Source organism: Xyrauchen texanus, chromosome 15 (assembly GCF_025860055.1).
Source record: "Xyrauchen texanus isolate HMW12.3.18 chromosome 15, RBS_HiC_50CHRs, whole genome shotgun sequence".
NCBI lineage: Eukaryota > Metazoa > Chordata > Actinopteri > Cypriniformes > Catostomidae > Xyrauchen > Xyrauchen texanus.
This window is the reverse complement of record NC_068290.1, coordinates 14,475,502-14,497,065: the sequence shown is the minus strand read 5'-3', so window position 1 is coordinate 14,497,065 and position 21,564 is coordinate 14,475,502. Positions and strand designations below refer to the sequence as shown.

Below are 21,564 nucleotides of genomic sequence, written 5' to 3'. Positions count from 1 at the left end.
TGTGGCAATTAACATTATGCCACATATGCTTCAGATTGAGCTTAATTTGTATTGAACATGGAATATTCCTTCAGTCAAAACGTGGAGAAAATAAAATGTGTTAAAAGGTAAAAGCCATAAAATGAATAAGATAGATAGATAGATAGATAGATAGATAGATAGATAGATAGATAGATAGATAGATAGATAGATAGATAGATAGATAGATAGATAGATAGATAGATAGATAGATTGATTTGGACAGTATGGACAAATATAATAAACGCAATGTTAAAAGTAAAAAAGCATTGGTTCACGAGTCACTTTTTCTGTGTGCGCGCAGTAGTTTCCATGTGTTCCACTTGTCTCCCCACGCAGTTGGCTTTTACACCAGGGGAAAGCGTGAGCGCATCACAACAGAGCGCGCAGTTGGAACTCGAGTGCGCTCCAGAGAAGAGGAGAACAGAGCTCTTCTTTACTGAACGATTATCACAACAGCGTAAAAGGACCAGTGGAGTTGGTTCATCCAACCGCTTCATATAGGAAACACATTTTGATACATCAAATATATAGAACATTTTCCAGTCTACTTAATTTAAAGGTATTTCACACTGTGCAGCTTATTAAAGCTTAAAGTCTTGTCAGAGAAGGAGCATAATGGAGCTTCCAACTGTGACTGTTAGCGATTCCTTTGATTATCCGTTATTTCGGCACAACACAACCTTTACGGAGGAACCAGCGCAACTGCTGTCTAACATCAGCGGAGACAGTGAACAGAAGGCGGTGAGAGGCAACACGGCAGTCGTTATAGCTGTGTGCATTACCGCCTTGTACTCCGTCATTTGCGTTGTGGGGCTGTTTGGAAATGTTCTGGTAATGTACGGTGTGGTAAGGTAAGATAACTTGTTTATTAAACAACATTTTCGATAAATTCTCAAAGTCTCCCGTAGAGGGCAAAACCTTATTATTTAATTGACAATATTTTATCATAGCTTGGAGAATAATAGCTGAGAAGTAAAACCCACTTTACTGGTTCACGATCCAATGCTAAGTGCAGGTAATGCAGACCGAATTTTATTGATTTAAAAAAGCAGCTGCCAATGTGGCACAGAAGCTGCATCTGAAATAGGGCTGCACGATTTGGACAAAAAGTCATATTGCGAATATTAAAAAAATGTATTGCAATTTGCGATTTGAACAGCGATTAAGATAAATAATAATAATAAAAATGGTAATGTTTTTCACGTTCTACTGGGTTTTTCCAGAATTGATTCCTCTTAAAATGAATTAAACAGAGAGTTTTTTTTTTTATTCACCCACAAACAAATACATCTATAAACAGTCAAACAAAGAAAAACGGTCTTCATATTCAAATTGTACTCATCCTCTGTACCTGTTTTTGTCCATTTTATGATAGGGTCTCAGCAGATCAGACTAATCATCGTTATTAGTTTTAGAAATCCAGTCAGCTTAAATATTAGGGATGATCTCCAATTCTCTTTTCATCTAATCATCCGATGCTGATCATTAAAAATATTTTATCAGCAGCTCTGTCAAAACTGGATATGTCACTGCTCAATGTCACTGTTAACTGAATTTCCCTGTTGGTAATACAATAGTTGTTGCTTAGATTTTGTTGTCAAAAATACTGTTGGTTATATATTTTTTCCCTCCCCCTTTCTCCCCAATTTGGAATGCCCAATTCCCAATGCGCTCTAGGTCCTCGTGGTGGCGTAGTTACTCACCTCAGTCCGGGTGGCAGAGGACGAATCTCGGTTGCCTCCGCATCTGAGACGTCAATCCACACATTTTAGCATGTGGCTTGTTGAGCACGTTACTGCGGAGACATAGCGTGTGGAGGCCCACACTATTCTCTGCGGCATCCATGCACAAATCCCCATGCGCAACACTGAAAGCGAGAACCAGATTATAGCGACCACGAGGAGGTTACCCCATTTGACTCTATCCTCCCTAGCAACCGGTCCAATTTGCGCTCCCCCAGAGACAAATCCTCCCTTGTCTCCACCCGCTCCCCCAGAGACCATTCTACCAGCGGCTCCACACGCTTCCCCTGAGACTCCTCCTTCTGTGGTTCCGTCCGCTTTACCTAGGCCTCCTGACCCATTCCCTGTTCTGTGGCCGCCTCCCAGGCCTCCTGACCAAGTCCCTGTCCTGTGGCCACCTCGCAGGCCTCCTGACCCTGCCTCGGCCCTGCAGCCACCTCCCAGGCTGCCTGACCAAGTCCCTGTCCAACGGCCACCACCCAGGTCTCCTGACCCAGTCCCTGTCCTGCGACCGCCTCCCAGGCCTCCTGCCCTTGTCCTACAGCTGCCTCCCAGGCCTCCTACCCTTGTCCTACAGCTGCCTCCCAGGCCTCCTGACCCTGTCCTACAGCTGCCTCCCAGGCCTCCTGACCCTGTCCTACAGCTGCCTCCCAGGCCTCCTGACCCTCTCTCAGCCCTGCGGCCACCTCCCAGGTCGCCTGACACATTTCCTGTCCTACGCCCACCTCCCAGGCCTCCTGACCCGATCTCAGCCCTGCGGCCACCTCCCAGGCCTCCTGACCCAGTCCCCACCTTGAGGTCATCCCCATGGTCTCCTGGCCGTCCCCCGGATCTGCTCTGGTTTCCTAGCCACCCGCCTAATCTGCTCTGGTCTCCTTGGTCTCCTGGCTGCCCCCCTGATCGGCTCTGGTCCCCTTGGTCTCCTGGACACCTGCCTGATCTGTTCTGGTCCCCTTGGTCTCCTGGCCGCCCGCCTGATCTGCTCTGGTCTCCTTGGTCTCCTGGCCGTCCGCCTGATCTGCTCTGGTTTCTTTGGTCTCCTGGCCGCCCACCTGATCTGCTCCCTGACCTTGCCTTGTTCCTCTGCTCCCCTTGTGCCCCCTTGAACTGCCTGTTTGCACCTTGTGCCCCCCTGAACCACATGTTTTCCCCTTATTCCATGGACAATGTATTTTTATATGTGCATCTCTGTCACATATTCCTTGTTGTCTTCTTCTCAAGAAAAGCGAGACCACAGGGAAACAGTTTGTAGGTGTGATACCCTCTGCCATTTTTAACCGGCTAGTGAGATGCTGGCTTCAAAATACTGACAAAGATCTTGGGCTGGTGCCAGTTTATAGTGGATGGGGCTGCTTGGCCTGACACTGCAAATAGAAACCAAATGATTGACAGAATGTCTCATCGCTCTTCACAGCTGGTTAGGACAAAAGATACCTTTTATTGTGTGTCTTTTGGTGACCGATTAGGATACGGTGTGAATGTGGCTGCCTCAGCTTCTTCCATTTCTCTGTGTTTGATTTCAGAGTACTCTGGTTCAAACAAATAAGGCTGGGTATAGAAATGAATCTCCACTTCGACATGTTTTGTCATTTCTGATCTGTGCGCAGCTGTGTTGTGTTCTGTTGTTACTATAGCTGTGGTGATAGATAATCAAAGCTAATTTCTGTTGAACAGCCCATCTTGTGAGGGTTGGCTGTATATTCTGTTGCTCTTGTGCACTCTCATGAATGCACTCAGTACAGCAATGTTTAATCAGGATTTTTACTAAACAAAACATTAGATTTTGGTTTGTTTCTCACCAAATCATTTCATATTTCTTCAGAATAAGGCATGAGTCGCATACAATAATTTATTAGATATCTACATTATACTTTTGCATCCTTTTGAAGCTTGAAGAAGTGGTGAACATAAGCTGCTATTCTATGACATCACTGAGCACAAAATTTCCCCCTTTGTGTTAAGAAAAATAAAATCATATGGATTAGAACACAGGGGTGAGTAAACAATGACTGAATTTGTGAGTGAACTATCCCTTTAACTTGGCTGTGTAAAGGAGCCTTAACAATTATAAAAAAAAAAGCATACCTGCACGATACGCTGAAAAAACAGATGCAGCGCAACCGTCAAAAGACGTTTGTCTAGCGCATGTTAACATTTAAAAAATTATTTATTTAAACGTGCATTATTACAAAGCACATAAACGTGTTTGGTGTGAACTGCATCTAAAGGGTAACATAAGAACTAGTTTCTACAGACAGTCCAAAAAAATCTAAACATTGTTCATATATAACCAGGGCTGGACTGGTAATCTGGCATACTGGGCATTTTCAGGTGGGCCGATGCACTTTTGGGCCGATCAGGGGCGGAATGACCATCGGGAGAACAGAGCAGCCGCGAAACGTGCCGAATGGGCCGCGATAAGCAACAATAAGCCCCCCCCCACCCCCCAGTTGCCATGTAAAATCCTGGGCCGATTTCTCTTCCCAGTCCAGCCCTGTATATAACCCAAGGAACATAGCATTTACTGTATATACAAAGAAGATGGTGGACATGGAGTTTTGATACAAATATAATACATTTGTGGAATATGTAAGGGATGAAAAATGAGAGGCTGTAGATGTGCTTTCCTGAGGGTGCCCATGACAACCTACCACTCAGCATGGACACAGAGAACAAAACTAGTCCAAACAGCATCACCCTACTGATTTAGCTTAGAAAAAAACAAGTGTATCCTAGTTTATTTTAGATAAACAACATATTGATTTGCAAAACAGCATTTACAACTCAAAGCCTCATTGCTCAACAGCTGGCTGACATGCTTGACAATCATGCAATAATCTTTTGCTGAGTGATTCATGAGATTGTATAAGCAAGCAATAATCAGATTTGACCTTATGTGCATACTATTATCTCTGTTTGACTATACATAATTTAAGACTTTGGTGAAGGATTGTATGTTAACTGTTGAAGTATAAATACACTAACTGAGAACTTTATTAGGAACACTTGTACACCTACTTATTATCTAATCAGCCAATCGTGTGTCAGCAGAGCAATGCATAAAATCATTCAGATATGGGTCAGGAGCTTCACTTAATGTTCCCATCAACCATTAGTATGAGGTCAACGGAGAATGGCCAGACTGATTCGAGGTGACAAAGACTTCGGTAACTCAGATAACCATTCTGTATAATTGTAATGAGCAGAATAGCATCTCAGAATGCACAACACATCGAATCTTGAGGCGGATGGGCTGCAACAGCAGTAGACCATGTTGACGATTTATTAGGACCGTAGTGTTCCTGATGAAGTGCTCAGTGAGTGTATGTAGTCCACAGCTTTCAAGTCGTACAGTACTTGGTATATAAAACAAAACTAAAAATAATCAAGCTTTTCCCAAAGAGGCCAAAACTATCCTCTTATCAACTCATTATTAGAAACACTGTCTCCAAATGCACAAAAATGTGGAGAACTATGAATTTTTCAAACTAGACAACCCTGAACTAGCTGAGAGTCTTTGATCTACTCCCTAAAAGTGGTTTAGAGGACAGAACCATTACAATTCATTCAGCTAGATCACATCTTGCATATCCATTCACAATGCATTTCATATTATGTAGTGAATCTTCAAGAGTTCAAAGCTGTTTCCTAAGAGGAACAGACTGAATGGGCTAATCATATGTCTGGTATGTCTGCCTTTCACATTTGCCTTCCCCATTATAGGGATATTTCAAAAATAAATGGTACATTTTAAGCTATGAAGATAATAGTAAAGGAGGAAAAAGAAAGGAGCAGAAGCACACCAATCGCTGCAGCCTCCAAGCAGAAATGTTTCAATATTAAATAAGCTCATTAACAATTCTCCCTAAAGTTTTGATTAGAAATAAGAATATGACGTGAATAGATTTTACATTGTAACTCAAATTTCCCCTCACATTTTTATTAATTGAACCTCAAAAAGTTGGCAAAGTGCTTTACTTACAGTATAAAAATTAGACTGAATTTTTGTCTTGAAACAAGACCATTTTTTTTTAAATAACCTAAAAAAGTGCTTCATGTGGTAACATCTAAATTAGTTTTATTCAAGTCAATAATATGATTATGACTAAAACAAACTGACTACATTAGGTTACACCAATAAAACTAATTTCTAAGGGTCATATCAGCTAACAAGAGAAGGTTAACACTTTTTAAAGAGAGTATACTGTAGAGACAGTATATTCCTTGCCTTTATCAATAATAAACATATAACAAGATATATGACACACACCCATCCAAAAATGATGACCACTCAAGCTATTCAGCGCTAAATAAAAAGGGACCACTCATTAATGGTGCAAACATTATTTTATATTCCTAACAAAACAAAATGGTGTGAAAAAAAATCACTAAATAGAGTGCACATCGACAACATGTAGCAAACCAGCATTTCCCATTGAAAGCGGGACTAGTGTAAATTTAGGAATACAAACATGAGTCGTGTATATGCAACAAAACATGTTATACACACAGCATAATGGATGTCTTCTTATTATTACACTTATGGCCTTGTAAAAGAGAGCAATAAACTGTAGTGTCACTAATGGATACTCTGTCTTCTCTCTTAAGCTCTGAGAGACTTCAAATGCCAAGTCCTCAATAGAAATCACAGTGTGCAGGCACCAGACAAATCTCTAAAGCTTTGAGAGGATAATAAATGAATTATAATTTATACATTTAGCATTGGTGTCTTTTCTTTAATCACCATGGTTGTGTTGTTGCATCATTTCATGCCCCATCATTCATCAGAGATGGCTCCCAGATACTGATTGATTATGAGATGATTATATGATTATTGCATGATATCACAGAAAGACACTTTAAGTCACCGTAATTTAATGTTGTTATGAATGGATAGATTACAAATAAGACGTTCATTTGAAAAGCTGCTGTAAATAGTTTTTTTTGGAATTCCACACATAAAAGGCATACATGTATATTTATTATATATTTTTGCCATTCTGTTTGATGCTACTACTGGTGCATACATCTTTAAAAATAAAAACTGTTTTGAAAGCAATGCATTTTGAAAACAATGACTACTGCATGGGAAAAATCTACTGTGTAATACTGTGCAACCAAGGTAACCAAACAAACTACTGAAATCAAAAAATATAAATGCATTCCATCGTTTTCACATTTCTAACAAATCAGTGGAATCAGATGTATAAATGTACCAATTCACGTCATAATTTTCACAATTTCAGATTATTGCAGATTTAATTACTGAAATTAAAGGAATGTCCCAGTTTCAATACAAGGTCAATATAACATATAAAACATTTTGGTTACAGGAGGACACTTATCATGGAATTGAATGGAGCCAGTCCATAAACATGAAAATACACTCTGTTTCAAAAGTATAGCCAAAAGACGTAAATATTATACATGCTGACATGAGTTTAGTGTAATAAAATTGCTTACTAACCTTATTTCTGTGATGTTATACCCAAAACTAAACCTTCATTGCTATGACACTGTAACCTCAGTAATCCATGTAAGGGATTTACTCAAAATAAAATAATTTAGAACAGAGATTTCATCACACTAAAATAATGTTAGCATCTATAATATTTGTCTGGTGCCAAATTTATTTATTTATTTATTTTTTTAAACGAGGGATGAGTCAAAATTCATTTCTTTGGTGATCAACATCATGCCACAAATTCTTTTAATTGAGGAAAACTTGTACTGGAACATTTCTTCAAAGGAATTAAAGGGTGGAAGTGTATTAAATGAGCACATATGGTTATTTTTTCCCCATTTTTGGAGTAGATCATGATCATTGTTAATCCAATGTGATATTCCTAGTGAAAAGGGTGAAGCAAAGAGGAGTTTCAAATCATGTGCAATCAGTGCATCCCATTCATCTGCACATGCATTCATAATTTATGTAAGCTCATATCTTCATTGCAAACCCAGGTGCAGATGACACACTAAAGATTAAAAAAAGAATGCAAAAACTATGAAGTGCTTGTGTAACTAATCTCTCAAGCTGAGATTTATGCTCTTTTCTTTAACAGGTACACAAAGATGAAGTCAGCTACCAACATTTACATCTTTAACTTGGCTCTGGCTGATGCTTTAGCCACCAGCACTCTACCCTTTCAGAGTGCCAAATATCTAATGAACACCTGGCCTTTCGGTGAGCTCTTGTGCAAAGTGGTCATTGCTATCGACTACTACAATATGTTCACCAGTATTTTCACACTGACAATGATGAGTGTGGATCGTTACATTGCCGTGTGCCACCCAATCAGAGCTCTGGACTTTCGCACACCCGTCAAGGCAAAGATCATCAACATCTGTGTATGGATTCTGTCATCTTCCATCGGCTTCCCAGTCATGGCCATGGCTGTGACTAGAGTGACAGATACAGGTGAGAACAAGATGAGTTTGGCTAAGGCATTTAAAAAATTATCTCTGTAGTTGATTTGAAATGTTTTTTTTTTTTTTTACCCAATCAGATCTTTATTTCAAGTTTCACTGATATTCAACTCATAGTGTTTCTCTAAAGCATCTGTTTGAAAGTGTCAGAAAAGCTGTAGCATTTGAGGTTCTTGGAATTTGTGGCATTTAAAATCGCTTGACAGGCACAGCTTTCTTTCCTGTGTTGAAGAATATCCTATTGAAACAGGAAGTTTGGGTGGGCATATCAACAGTATTAAACAGCTACAGTATATAGCCAATTAGCAATCAACGTATTTTAAATAGTCACCATAAACCATGATTTGCTAGTTGGTCTCAGGTGGTATTAGGGGGAGGGACTCATTCTAGCAAGGAATTGATAGGACAAACATCCAACCTGATCTCATAGAATCTTTTCACAGAGAATCACTTTCCTGGTGAAATAAACACTAGAGGCGCTACAACAACTTTTTTTCCCCCTTTCACATAAATCACGAGTAAAACTGCATACTATAAATTCATAAATTCAAATGCCCTGTTTCTCATACATAACAAATGTTATGACACTTTAACTATAATACATGACCTGTAATGCAACGTGCATGATACAGCAATTGCAATTTTCTTGTCACACTTTGCTTTTTATGGCACTAACATTTAGGTTTAAAGTTAAGATTTAGGGTAGGGGGTAGGTTTTGAGTTAAAATTCAATAGAGCATTAACCTTTAAAACCTCATCTGTTTGGGAGAAAATGTAACTCTCTTTAAGTGCCACATAGTTGATATTTCACCTCATATCTGCCGTGATACGTGTAAGGAGCCACATGGACTAAAAGTCACAAAATTCCTGTCACAACTTTAAAAAAAATATCCTATGTCATAACATCTCACTGCCTTATCTGCCTTACAAAATGTGCCTACAAAAATTGAGAGTTCATGGGAAATTTGCCTCTCAACATTGTCACATGCAAAAAGCTTGTGATTCCCTGCAAATGCTTGCCAGAAGTTTGCAGCTTTTTTCCGGTAGTGATGAACCTGCAGAAAAACCATTATAGACAATTTGCAGCAAGTTTGCACCAAAACTAATTTGCATGTGAAAATAACCATGTGAATTGTCGATTTTTGTATGGGTGTTCATTCAAAAATATTGGTCATGAAAGTTTAAAACAATCAGTATTTTCAATCAAGAAATGTTATTAGGCCAAGGAAATCTTTTTAATATTTGTGTTATATTCTAATATTCTGGGGTTCTCTTTAGGCAAAACGGTCTGCATGGTGAAATTCCCAGACCCAGACTGGTACTGGGATACCGTGACCAAAATCTGTGTCTTCATTTTCGCCTTTGTGGTTCCTATTATGGTCATCACCATTTGTTACGGCCTAATGATTCTTCGCCTTAAGAGTGTGCGCTTGCTCTCTGGCTCTAAAGAAAAGGATAGAAACCTTCGTCGCATCACTCGCATGGTCCTGGTGGTGGTGGCAGCCTTCATCATCTGCTGGACCCCCATCCATATCTTCATAATTGTCAAGACCATGGTTGAGATCGACCAAAAAAATCTGCTCGTGGTGGCCTGCTGGCATCTGTGTATTGCTCTGGGCTACATGAACAGTAGCCTCAACCCAGTTCTGTATGCGTTCCTGGATGAAAACTTCAAGAGGTGCTTCCGAGAATTCTGCTGGCCATTTTGTTCTCGCATGGAGCAGAGCAGCTTCTCCAGAGCCCGTAGCACCACCAAAGAGCCCATCTCAGTATGTGCCAAGACAGAGTCAATGAAGCGGCCAACATGACTAGGCCTGGATCAGATACCTCCTGGTATACAATCAAGGACTCCGAAAGACCTGCAGTCTGAGGTCACTCAAATCTCCACCACTGAGTTCTAAGCTCCACTGGAAACCACATGAGGTTAATACAACTTGATGGCAACCACATCCTGAAGGCAAATGTTCTTTTTGGATTATCATCATGCTTTTTACCCCCACTTTTTTCTCTTTCTTGACCTAACTGAGTTGGAAACGCTGTGGATGGCTCTAAAATTATCTTCAAAATGTTACCTTAATTGTGGAAAGCAGATCATTTTGGGCCATTAAGCTTCTAACAATTAACTGAAAAAGACATCAAAGATTTGGCCTGGAATGGTCAATAGGAAATCAACATTCATTAGTGGTATATGAGCCATCAATGTGGATTCTCGTAATCGTATTTTTAAATGAAACCGAATACATTTCCTTTGTGATTTGTGGGAACTTGAAAGGGTTATTGATCATAGATTACTTTTGCTTATTACACAAATTGTCTGGTATATTTCCCAAAACATCAAAATAAGCTTTAAGATGGATTATTTCATTTAAAGAGACACTGCATTAGAATGTGTATTTCCCAGCTTCTGAGTATGAAAAAACCAGTCCATCAAATTAGTAGGATGTCCGATTACTCCAAGTATGGATGATGTACTACATTTTCTGAGATTCTGAAGTGTGAAACTAGTGGACACTATCCCTATAAGGGCACAAGAACAGAGGAGCCATCGGATTTGAATAAAATGTTAAAGAACTAGAAGCCAGACTGCTGTTTTAAAATGTAAGTTCTATAGGTACCAAGAAATGTATTTTTCATGTTTAAATTGTAGTTGTTGTTAGCACGTTATAAGTCAAACAATGCCAATGTAGTAGATGTAGTATGTGCAGGAATGTATTTATACTACACACCTGCATATCTACAGAATCTATCAATGCAGTGCTCTATAACAGTACGGGAATTCGGATGCAGTCAGGACAGTCTCTGCCTAACAAAGTGCACAGAGGCTTCTTTCCTTTACATAACAAAATGATTTAATTAAACATAAGGATAAGGAAATATGGATAAAAGAGAATGTATGTTTCAGTGTGCATTCAGAATGAATTACAGAAGGTTTACAGGTTAGTTTGAGCACTGCCACATACTGTATATGCTGTTAAAACAAACTTTAATACAGAATCTCAACACATCATTTCTTTTTAATGGTGCATGGTGAGGTATCATTGGTGAAATGTTGTTATTGGTAAATGTGTTTGATGCACTCTATAAAGTACACAGTGTTAATATTAGAAGCAGTTGTTTGTTGTGAATCTATCACAGAGGGATTTAGATATTGTCTTAAGAGTTCTCACTGAGTTATGAAGAATTTTAGTGTAATCATTTTAGCATTTCATTGACAGAGTTAAATGGCAAAAGTCTTTGAGCTTTTTTAAAATCATAAAATTTAAGTGACATTTAACAAATTGTTTTAAATTATAAGAGTTTTGTTTGAAATGTCTACTTTTCTGTTAACATTTCTAGAGTTTTTAGACATACTTTCTCTAAACAAGGCTGTGTGTTGATGTATTATAGACAGTATTCGCTTTGCAGTTGAAAAAGTGTGATTTACTTTTGCATAACTGTTGCATTTTTACTCATTCATCTATTTTTAATGGATGCAAGCCAATTATAACTAATTATTTGAACTGTCAATGTCAATGTTGTGAAAGTAAAAAAAAAAACATTAAAATGGTTCTGTAGATTGCATGGATTTCTGTAAAAACAACAAAAACAAAAAAAATCAATGAGTGAGATGACCGAATATCTAAGATATACATTCATCATCTCGTCTTTGATTAGGTGGTAATGAACAATATTTTTTAGAATGTATTAATGTTGGCTAATGTCAATTTCTGCATATACTAATACATTCTTTACATTAAACCTCTTAGACCCTACAGACTCTATGGACCCGCCAATGGGTTCTGTATCACGATAAAAGTTTACGCTTAAAATTTTTAAGTCATGTATACATAAGTCAGGCATATGAGGTAATAATCACTTATGCATTTGTTACATAAAATACCAAAATGAGGACTCAAAATATTTGCTTTGCAAATTAACGCCCCTAGAGATAATGGGGTAGAAATATGTACTTTTTTTTGTCTTTCACATAGCACATCAATGGATAAGTCATATATCAAAAGAAAGATCTGTCTGGGCAATGTGACAGTATAGTTTTTAGTGCCTGAATACCACAAAAATAATGAGAGAAATTTTATTTCTGTAAGTCATCAAATACATATTTCTCTTTTAACCATCTGGGGTCGGCGGACGCGACGGCGTGTCCTGCTGGATATTTTAATAATTACAGCAGAAACAACTTAAAATTTGGGTATACAGATAAGTGTAAGACATCATTAGAAATAAAGGGTCTACTTTTATTTGTGTACACTCACAATAACAACAAAACAGTGTGCTTTTGTAAAATAAAGAAAATAAAACGGGTGAGCTATCAGACGTCTCTGTGTTCACGAGCATATTTCTGAAAGACGTCACAAAAATTTACTGAAACTCCGCGAATACTTATCACACAAACGTGAACCATATGTCTAAAGTAATCTTAAAATGTCTACTTTTAAATAAAACAACTCAAATTTAAAACAAATATTCTGCTGCAATATAATCTGTATGAAACAAAGTGATGTACATGTTTTAGCTGGCTGAGCTCATTATAGCTAATGTGATCACACCCACCAGCAGAGCGCGCCATTCATACGCTAATGTGCTGAGACGATCAATTCAAATGGTGCACACACCCGACGGTGAGGTTTAATGTAAACACAACACAAATCAACTTTTCTGCATGTTTGTAATGATACACAGGCGATGAAACGTTTGGTTACGTATGTAACCTCCGTTCCCCGAGGGAGGGAACGACACGTTGTGTCGGAGAAGCGACACTAGGGGTCTCTCTTGAGCGCCGATATTCACCTCTGATCTATTGAAAAGGGCCAATGGGAGTTGGCAGTCAGTATTTGCATACCCGCCCCGGACATACGGGTATTTAAGCGGGGCAAATACGGAGTTCATTCAGGATTTTTCTGAGGAGCCGGAAATGGTCCGGCCACAACAGTGGCTCGGTTCAGCGACATGGCGGAGGAAAGACACAACGTGTCGTTCCTCCCTCGGGAACGGAGGTTACATACATAACCAAACGTTCCTTCTGTCGCTCTCCACGTTGTGTCGGAGAAGCGACACTAGGGGACCCATTCCAATCTTGTCATGCGCTGAACTGTGTACGTGAACCGCCGATACAGGGGCGGGCAGGGATTTCATCCAGTGCCGCGCATCATCTGTACCTGGCTGCACGTACCCTTCCCCAATGCCCCATAAGAACATCGGAATCCTTCTAGTTACCCTGGGAGGGGAACAAGGCGATGTTTACCAACATGGGAACGGGCCAGCCTGGCTGGGCCTCTTTTCTCTCTATGTTTCTCGCATAGAGCAATCATGGCCGGGGCCCTTACACGCATATAGGGAAGGGGGTCTTACCCAGACCCTGCGGAGACCACACCTGCCCTTTTTCTTGGGGAGGAAAAGTAGTAGACACGTCACACGGCCGTCTTAGGGCTCGTGTGGAAAGTATGGTGCGGTGGTAGATCCAGCCTCGAAAGGGGGGAGTTGCTACAGCACGGCGACCAGGGCAGCTGTAACTGCCTAAGGGAGACACGGGGGTCCGCTCGTAAGGGGACAGAACTGTGGAATTACACACAGGGGGAGTCCGAGCAGGAGGCCTTACCTGTGGAGCACCTATACCAGTACAGGGTAGCCATCAGGGTACCCGCAGTGGCTTGGGTCGGCGAGTTCCTCCGCTGAACCGCGGACCCAGAGGGCTAGGGAGGAATCGACCAGGGGCCCGACTTAGAGTGGGACGCCCTGGGAAGAAGGCGCACTACTTTACCTCGACGTCAGGAAAAGGGCGCTGGGCGCAAGCGATCCACCCGGCCGGTCAGTCTACGTGTTACCGAGTTCTACGGGCTCGGACCTGAGAAAATACGAGACGCAAGCGACTCAACGCGGAGGTTGTAAAACCTCGCGAAGGTGTTGGGTGTTGCCCAACCCGCGGCTCTACAGATGTCTGCTAGGGAGGTGCCCTTGCCAGTGCCCACGAGGACGCAACACCCCTTGTTGAGTGAGCTCGGACCCGCAAGGGTAGGGGCGCGGCCTGGGTGTGATAAGCCAGTGTGATGGCGTCGACAACCCAGTGGGCGAGCCTCTGTTTGGAGACGGCATTCCCTTTCTGCCGTCCCCCAAAGCAGACAAAGAGCTGCTCAGAGCGTCTGGTGCTCTGTGTGCAGTCCAGGTAAATGCGCAGGGCGCGCACTGGACACAGCAATGAAAGGGCTGGGACTGCCTCCTCCCGGGGCAGCGCTTGCAGGTTCACTACCTGATCTCGGAATGGTGTGGTAGGAACCTTGGGCACATAGCCCGGTCGCGGTCTTAGGATCACAGACGTATCTGCCGGACCGAACTCCAGGCAAGTGTCGCTGACAGAGAACGCTTGCAGTTCCCCGACCCTCTTGATGGAGGCGAGCGCGATCAGCAGGGCCGTCTTAAGAGAGAGGGCCCTGAGTCCAATTGATTCAAGCGGCTCGAAGGGAGGTCTCTGGAGTCCTGCCAAGACTACCGAGAGATCCCAGGAGGGAACTAGGCCTGGCTGGGAGGGATTCAACCTCCGGGCGCCTCTCAGGAACCTGAGGATCAGGTCGTGCTTGCCCAAAGAATTTCCGTCTACAGGATCGTGGTGGGCGGCAATGGCGGCAACATACACCTTGAGGGTGGACGGGGACAGCCTCTCCTGTAGGAACAGGAGCACTGACTTGATAGCGCATCTCTGCGGGTCTTCAGTTCGGGAAGAACACCAATCTGCGAACAAGCGCCACTTTAGGGCGTGAAGGTGCCTGGTAGAAGGGGCTCTGGCTTGGTTGATTGTATTCACAACGGTCGCCGTTAAGCCGGCTAGCTCTTCTGCGTCCCGTCCAGGGACCAGACGTGGAGGTTCCAGAGGTCTGGGCGCGGGTGCCAGAGCGTGCCCCGTCCCTGAGAGAGGAGGTCCTTTCTCAGGGGAATTCGCCAGGGAGGAGCTGTCGCGAGAAGCCTGAGTTCCGAGAACCAAGTCCGAGTGGGCCAGTAGGGGGCCACTAACGTGACTTGCTCCTCGTCCTCCCTGACCTTGCACAGCACCGGTGCAAGAAGGCTCACTGGGGGAAATGCGTACTTGCGCAGCCCCGAGGGCCAGCTGTGTGCCAGCGCGTCTGTCCTGAGGGGAGCCTCTGTTAGGGCGTACCAGAGCGGGCAGTGGGAGGTTTCCTGGGAGGCAAACAGGTCTACCTGGGCCTTGCCGAACCGTTCCCAAATCAGCTGGACCGACTGGGGGTGAAGCCTCCACTCCCCGCCAGGCAGGCGTTGTCGTGATAGTGCATCCTCTACAACGTTGAGCTTGCCGGGGATTTGAGTGGCGTGCAGCGACTTGAGTCGCTGCTGGCTCCATAGGAGGAGACGGCGGGCGAGTTGTGACATGTGGTGGGAGCGTACGCCGCCTTGGCAATTTATGTACGCCCCCACTGTGGTGCTGTCCGATCTCACGAGGACATGTTTGTCCCGAACTAACGGGAGGAACTTCCTGAGAGAAAGAAGGACGGTCAACAACTCCAGGCAATTGATGTGCCAACGCAGCGGGGCCCCTTTCCAACGGCCCGCTGCTGCGTGCCCGCTGCACACGGCACCCCACCCGGACCGGGAGGCGTCGGTTGTGACCAGGACGCGTCGGGACACCTGCTGCAGGGGCACTCCTGCCCGTAGAAAGCAGAGGTCTGTCCAGGGTCGGAGTGTTTTGAGGTAGGCGGGGGTGATCCTTACCCGATGCGTGCCGTGGTGCCATGCTTGTCTCGGGACTCAAGTCTGGAGCCAGTGCTGGAGTGGTCTCACATGCATCAACCCCAGCGGTGCGACCGCCGCGGAGGACGCCATATGCCCCAGGAGCCTCTGGAAAAGTTTTAGAGGGACCACTGTGCCTGGCTTGAAGGAAGCGAGGCAGTCCAGCACCGACTGAGCATGCTCGCTCGTGAGACGTGCTGTTATTGAGACTGAGTCTAACTCCAACCCGAGAAAAGAGATGCTCTGAACCGGAGTGAGCTTGCTCTTTTCCCAGTTGACCTGAAGCCCCAAGCGGCTGAGCACCTGGTCTCTGTGTGCGCATAGTAACTCTCGAGAGTGTGCTAGGATGAGCCAGTCATCGAGGTAGTTGAGAAATGCGGATGTTGGCTACTCGTAGCGGGGCAAGGGCGCCTCTGCAACTTTTGTAAAGACGCGAGGGGACAGAGACAGGCCGAAGGGGAGGACTTTGTACTGGAATGCCTGGCCGTCGAACGCGAACCGTAAGAAGGGTCGGTGTCGTGGCAGAATTGAGACGTGGAAGTACGCGTCCTTCAGGTCTACCGCTGCGAACCAATCTAGATGCTGAACGGCAGCCAGAATATTTCTCTGCGTGAGCATTTTGAACGGGAGTTTTAACAAGGCCCGATTGAAAACTCGCAAGTCCAGGATTGGTCGTAAGCCGCCGCCTTTCTTGGGTACAATGAAGTAAGGGCTGTAGAAACCCTTCCTCATTTCGGTTGGAGGGACGGGCTCTACCACGCCCTTGGCTAAGTGGGTCGTGATTTCCACGGATGCCCCTGAAGGGGGCGGGAGCCGGGCAAACTGAATTGCGTAACCGAGTCGAATGGTCCGGTGCAGCCAGCGTGATGCGTTGGGAAGCGAAAGCCACGCTTCCCAGCTCTACGATAGGGGCACCAAAGGGATGAGTATTTTGGACGTACCCGGTGGAGCCTCGCAGCAGAGCAGAACAGGTAATGCAGCGTCGGGCGGCTTCGTTGCGGCCTGAGGCTGAGGTGCTGAGAATAGACTCAAAGCACTTACCTTGCTCCGCGCACCCGGCAGGGGCGGGTTCGTGACTGAGGAGGAGGTCTGATGCTGGCGTCCTCTGGACTCGTCTGAACCGGCCGGCCGGGGGACAGTCGTGGGCAGGCGGAAGGCGGGATCGCCGCGTCCGGTGTACCGGGACTGTCGTAATCTGAAAGCAGATTGCCGTGAGAACAGCATTTGCGGGCCAGGTGACCCAGAGGCAAAGGAAATAGCTCTATTATTGAGAATGTGGAAAATGTAAAAACAAAGGATTCTCCTCCCGGCCCTTCACCGGGGAACGGAGAGGTCTCACCACCTCCGGAGCTAACGTCTCGGTCTCTGGGTCGGTCATCTCAGGAGCGCCTGGGAGCCTTCCGGGTCCTCGAGGGGGTCCGTGAGACGAGGGGGCGTCCTCTTTCTGCGGGGAGCTCAACGCGGGGCTGAGAGCTAGGCCCGCTCTCGTTCGTTGAGGCGGTGCACCACTTCCTTTCTTCCTTGAAAGCCGCAGGAGGACGCCCTCGGTGAGCAGACAGGGCATGGCCCCTGGTGGAAGGTTTGTGGCGGGGCAGGACGTGTGACCTGGCCTCCGTCTGTTTCTTCACCACTGAGGACTGCTGGGTGGAGTCGTCAGGTGGTGTCGCCGAATGGAGCTGGGAGACTGGAGAGTTTTGAGAAAGTGTGCTTTGTCTACCTCCTGTACTACGACCAGATCCAGTCCATTTGTTATGTTTCTGGACCACGAGGGTGGAGTGCAGTTCCTGCAGCACGTCAAGAACAGGACTACCCAAGTGCAAATCTTGAATTGCCTTGGCCCGGTGGACTTGCAGGGAGGGGCCATGGCATGCAGGGGGGGGAGCGGTCTGGGACCGTTCGACCGCCAAGGGTAGTGAGAGCGGAGGAGCGAGGAAGCTTGGCTCGCTCAGCTCGTCGTGCACGTCCGGGAAGGAACGGGGGGAGGGCGCGGCTGTGGGCGGCGCACCAGCCCGTGAATCATCAAGCCCAGGGAAGCATAGCGGATCTCCGTGCGTCAGGCTCAGACTGGGCAAGCAGACCCGTAGGTGGCGGCCCAGGCGAGTTATCCGCATCCGATGCCGCTGTGACGCTCTCCGATGCAGCGGTGATGTCGTCATCCAATGTCCGGGAGCTCCAGGGACCGGGCGGCCGGCCGTTAGGCGGACCGCGCTTATCCCGAGCTCATGAGGGGAGCAAGCAAGCGTACGGGGGGGGTTTCGAGCGGTTTTTACCTGGCGAAACGCAGCCCGCCATTATCCCGGGATCATCTTCATTGCTCGCGGCGCCTGCGTCAATCCCGTAGGAAGGAGGCGAGGAGCGGAGAGCGGCTGAAGTGGCTTTCTTCCTCACAAGAAAGCAGAGATCGCAACGCTGCTGCAGCTATGTTGTCAGGCTGAAAACATAACCCATTGGAGAGCATGCTCATCCCGAGCCCGGACGGAAAACAGCAAGCGTGCCGGGGAGGTGGGGGGTTTCAAGGGGGTTCACCCGGCGAAACGCAGCCCGTCATTGACCCCAGATCGGTTTCATCGCTCACGGCGCCTGCCTCAATCCCGTGGGAAGGAGGCGAGCGCTGGGCGGCTGAAGCTGCTCTCTCACTACAAGAGAAAGCCTAAGACCGCAATACTGTCATGGCTATGTTTTTGTACTGAAAACATAGACCATTCATAAAAACGCTGCCTGCGTGTTTCGCAACCCAGGTACGCCAGGCGGTTTTATGACCGCCAGAGGTGGGGAGAAATCACCGCCTCCAAAAACTACACAGGGGCGGAAAGGCATCTTCAGAAAGACGCGTCCTGAAAAGGACGTTCAACGCCGCTGTGTTTGCTCTTTTAGAGAAATTTACTCTTTTAAGGAAAATAACTCTTTAATATACACAGTGTGTATGTGTGTCACGATGTCGGCTCAGGGCAACAATGCACGTGCAAAGTGAAGGAGAAAGCCGCTGTTGTGCGGCGTCAAGATCCAACAGCATGCAGATCGTCAGAGGAAACAGGAATGTTTTATAGTGGTGTGTAAACTCGCAGCAACTGCAGACAGACCATCGGCTCCGAAGAAATTTTCTGAATGAACTCCCGTATTTGCCCCGCTTAAATATCCGTATGTCCGGGGGCAGGGTATGCAAATACTGACTGCCAACTCCCATTGGCCCTTTTCAATAGATCAGAGGTGAATATCGGCGCTCAAGAGAGACCCCTAGTGTCGCTTCTCCGACACAACGTGGAGAGAGCGACAGAAGGGGAACTCCTGGATATTAAGGAAGAGTTAACATTTTCCTCAGAAGAAGAGTGGAACTCCGATGAACATTTGTATTTTGAGGAGAGACTTGATCCAGCCGAGGATACGATTTTGGACGAGTAAGTCATTTAGTTTTCATTAGTTGACATGCTATTTTATATAAACATGTACATATTTTACTAGTGGGACTGTTTTCAGACTTGCCAGCCAGGATTCAGAGTATTGACATTTGAAATATATCTCAATTAGCAAGTTTTAGTTACATTTAAATGCTGTTTCGGCTAAAGCAGGAATTTTAATTTGAATGTTTTATAATATAAATATGATATAAAAATAATATGAATGTTTAGGTTATATTTTAACTAGCGTTTATGTTGCCTCATTGTCATCAACAAAGCTTGTGCTTGTAAATATGTGTTCAGGTTAAATGAGTAAAATGCACTTTAATATGCCCATATTAGAAAATCAGCATATTATAATGATTTCTGAAGTATCATGTGACACTGAAGACTGCGGTAATGATGCTGAAAATTCAGCTTTGATCACAAATTGCATTTTACAATATATTAAAACAGAAAGCTGTTTACAGCATTGCTGTTTTTACTGTATTTTGTATCAAATAAATGCAGTCTTGGTGAGCAGAAGAGAATTCTTTTAAACGGTAGTGTAGGTCTAAAATTAAGTAAAGTCTTTATGTAAAGAAAATGTATAGTGAGATTACTTATTTTAACTTAAAACTTGATTTTGATCATTAAGTCTCCTCACATTCATTCTATTTCTGTCACATTCCTCATTGATAGGTCTTTTGTCTCTTCAGGTGTGAATCACAATCGTTCACGCCTCCTCGCATATTACCTTTCAACACTAAAACTGTCTTACAAAAGATCAATTACTATATTGTTTTGTATGAATGAATGATCAGGATGGTTTTCACGTCATTTTGTAGCTAAAACTCTAGGCTACAAGATACAGTTCTCAAAAGTCTTGTGGACAAATATGTATTATGTGTTATATAGCCTTATTTCAATGACTTAAAATTATAGTTTTTTCAAAAACCATGCATAAGTGTTATTTTCTAAAAAATACAAACGTGTTCACAAATGTTGCTCACATATTACTGTAGCCCTGTTTGTGCTGAATACAGTGTTATCAGACTTTAGCCATTAATATGTTTTTAAGCAACTGAAAAAGGCATGTCAAAACTTCTCCAGGGCTCAAAACACCCTCAGACCCCAGAGGGTTAATATACCAATCATTGTTATATATTCTTGTACATTCATATGTTATATTTATATCTTTAAAACTTTATATCTGCTCCTACCTTGGGCAGTTTTCTAAAATTAGGCATTTTTTTACTTGTCTGTGAGCTTGCTTGGCTGAATAATCCAATGTTATATTTTAGATGTCCAGAACAAAATATGTAATCCAGCAGGAAAAGCATGCTAAAATTAATCATCAGAAAAACATTATTTTGTTTTGAAAACATTTTATTTAATTTTTTACAAAAATCAGTCCTCAGTATGTACAAATGGTAAGCGAATGGTGAGCTTTTAAATTTGAGAGTGAAAAATTGCAGGCAGCAGGCCAACATTTTTTTAAGGGGTTGTATATGTTGACATCAATGCATTATGAACATTAACAATCCAAAATAGTTTTTGGATAAATTATGATTAACCAATATTAATAAATACTGTAAAAAAAAAAAATTGTTCATTGTTAGTTCTGCCTTGATACCTAATGCAATAACTAACATTAACATAGAAACTTATTGTAAAGTGTTACCAGTGAGGTTCACACTTGCTCTCTGTGACAGGTTGTATATTTAACTAGACCAATCAAAATAGTTTAGGTAAATATAACACAAATGCCCTCAAAAAGACAGGTAAAATGGAAATCTACTATGCTATGTCTAATTTGGTAGGTGCTTCACAACTTGAGCACTTTTATTTGTTTTTAAGTTCTATTCAGTATACAACTTATAGACCCCCTATTATGAAACATACTGGATAAGGGTGCTTTAATCAAGAACTGGACTGCACGCGTCTAGAACAGGAAATGGTTGTATAATTGCCTCAAGTAAACAAACTGTTAAACCAGTTTTGAAGTGAAAGAGGGAACAGGCAATAGGATGTATTATCTATGGTATCATTTTGAAGTCAGGGCAAGTTTTTCATTTTAGCCATATGCAGGTATACGGTGAAATTAATGGCCATTTCACCTGGTGTGCTTATAATAGTCAAAGTGTTTTTTGCTGATTACTTATTTTGCCAAGATGACAATTTCATGCGGTGTTTGCATGCCATTTAATGTTTTTTGCTAGAAGCAAACCATGTCTGGTCAGTATGTTCATCTTAGGTCTGTTTTG

At 43.7% G+C, this 21,564-nt stretch overlaps 1 protein-coding gene across 1 annotated transcript; it reads left to right on the top strand.

Moving 5' to 3' along the window:
• Window positions 1–416: 416 nt before the first annotated feature.
• On the top strand, window positions 417–11,931 carry oprd1b (opioid receptor, delta 1b). Its single transcript, XM_052144578.1, has 3 exons — window positions 417–872; window positions 7,826–8,181; window positions 9,468–11,931. Exons 1-3 carry the CDS (start codon window positions 637–639, stop codon window positions 9,995–9,997), a joined length of 1,122 nt encoding a protein of 373 aa, XP_052000538.1. The 5' UTR covers window positions 417–636; the 3' UTR covers window positions 9,998–11,931.
• The last annotated feature ends 9,633 nt before the right edge of the window (window positions 11,932–21,564 follow it).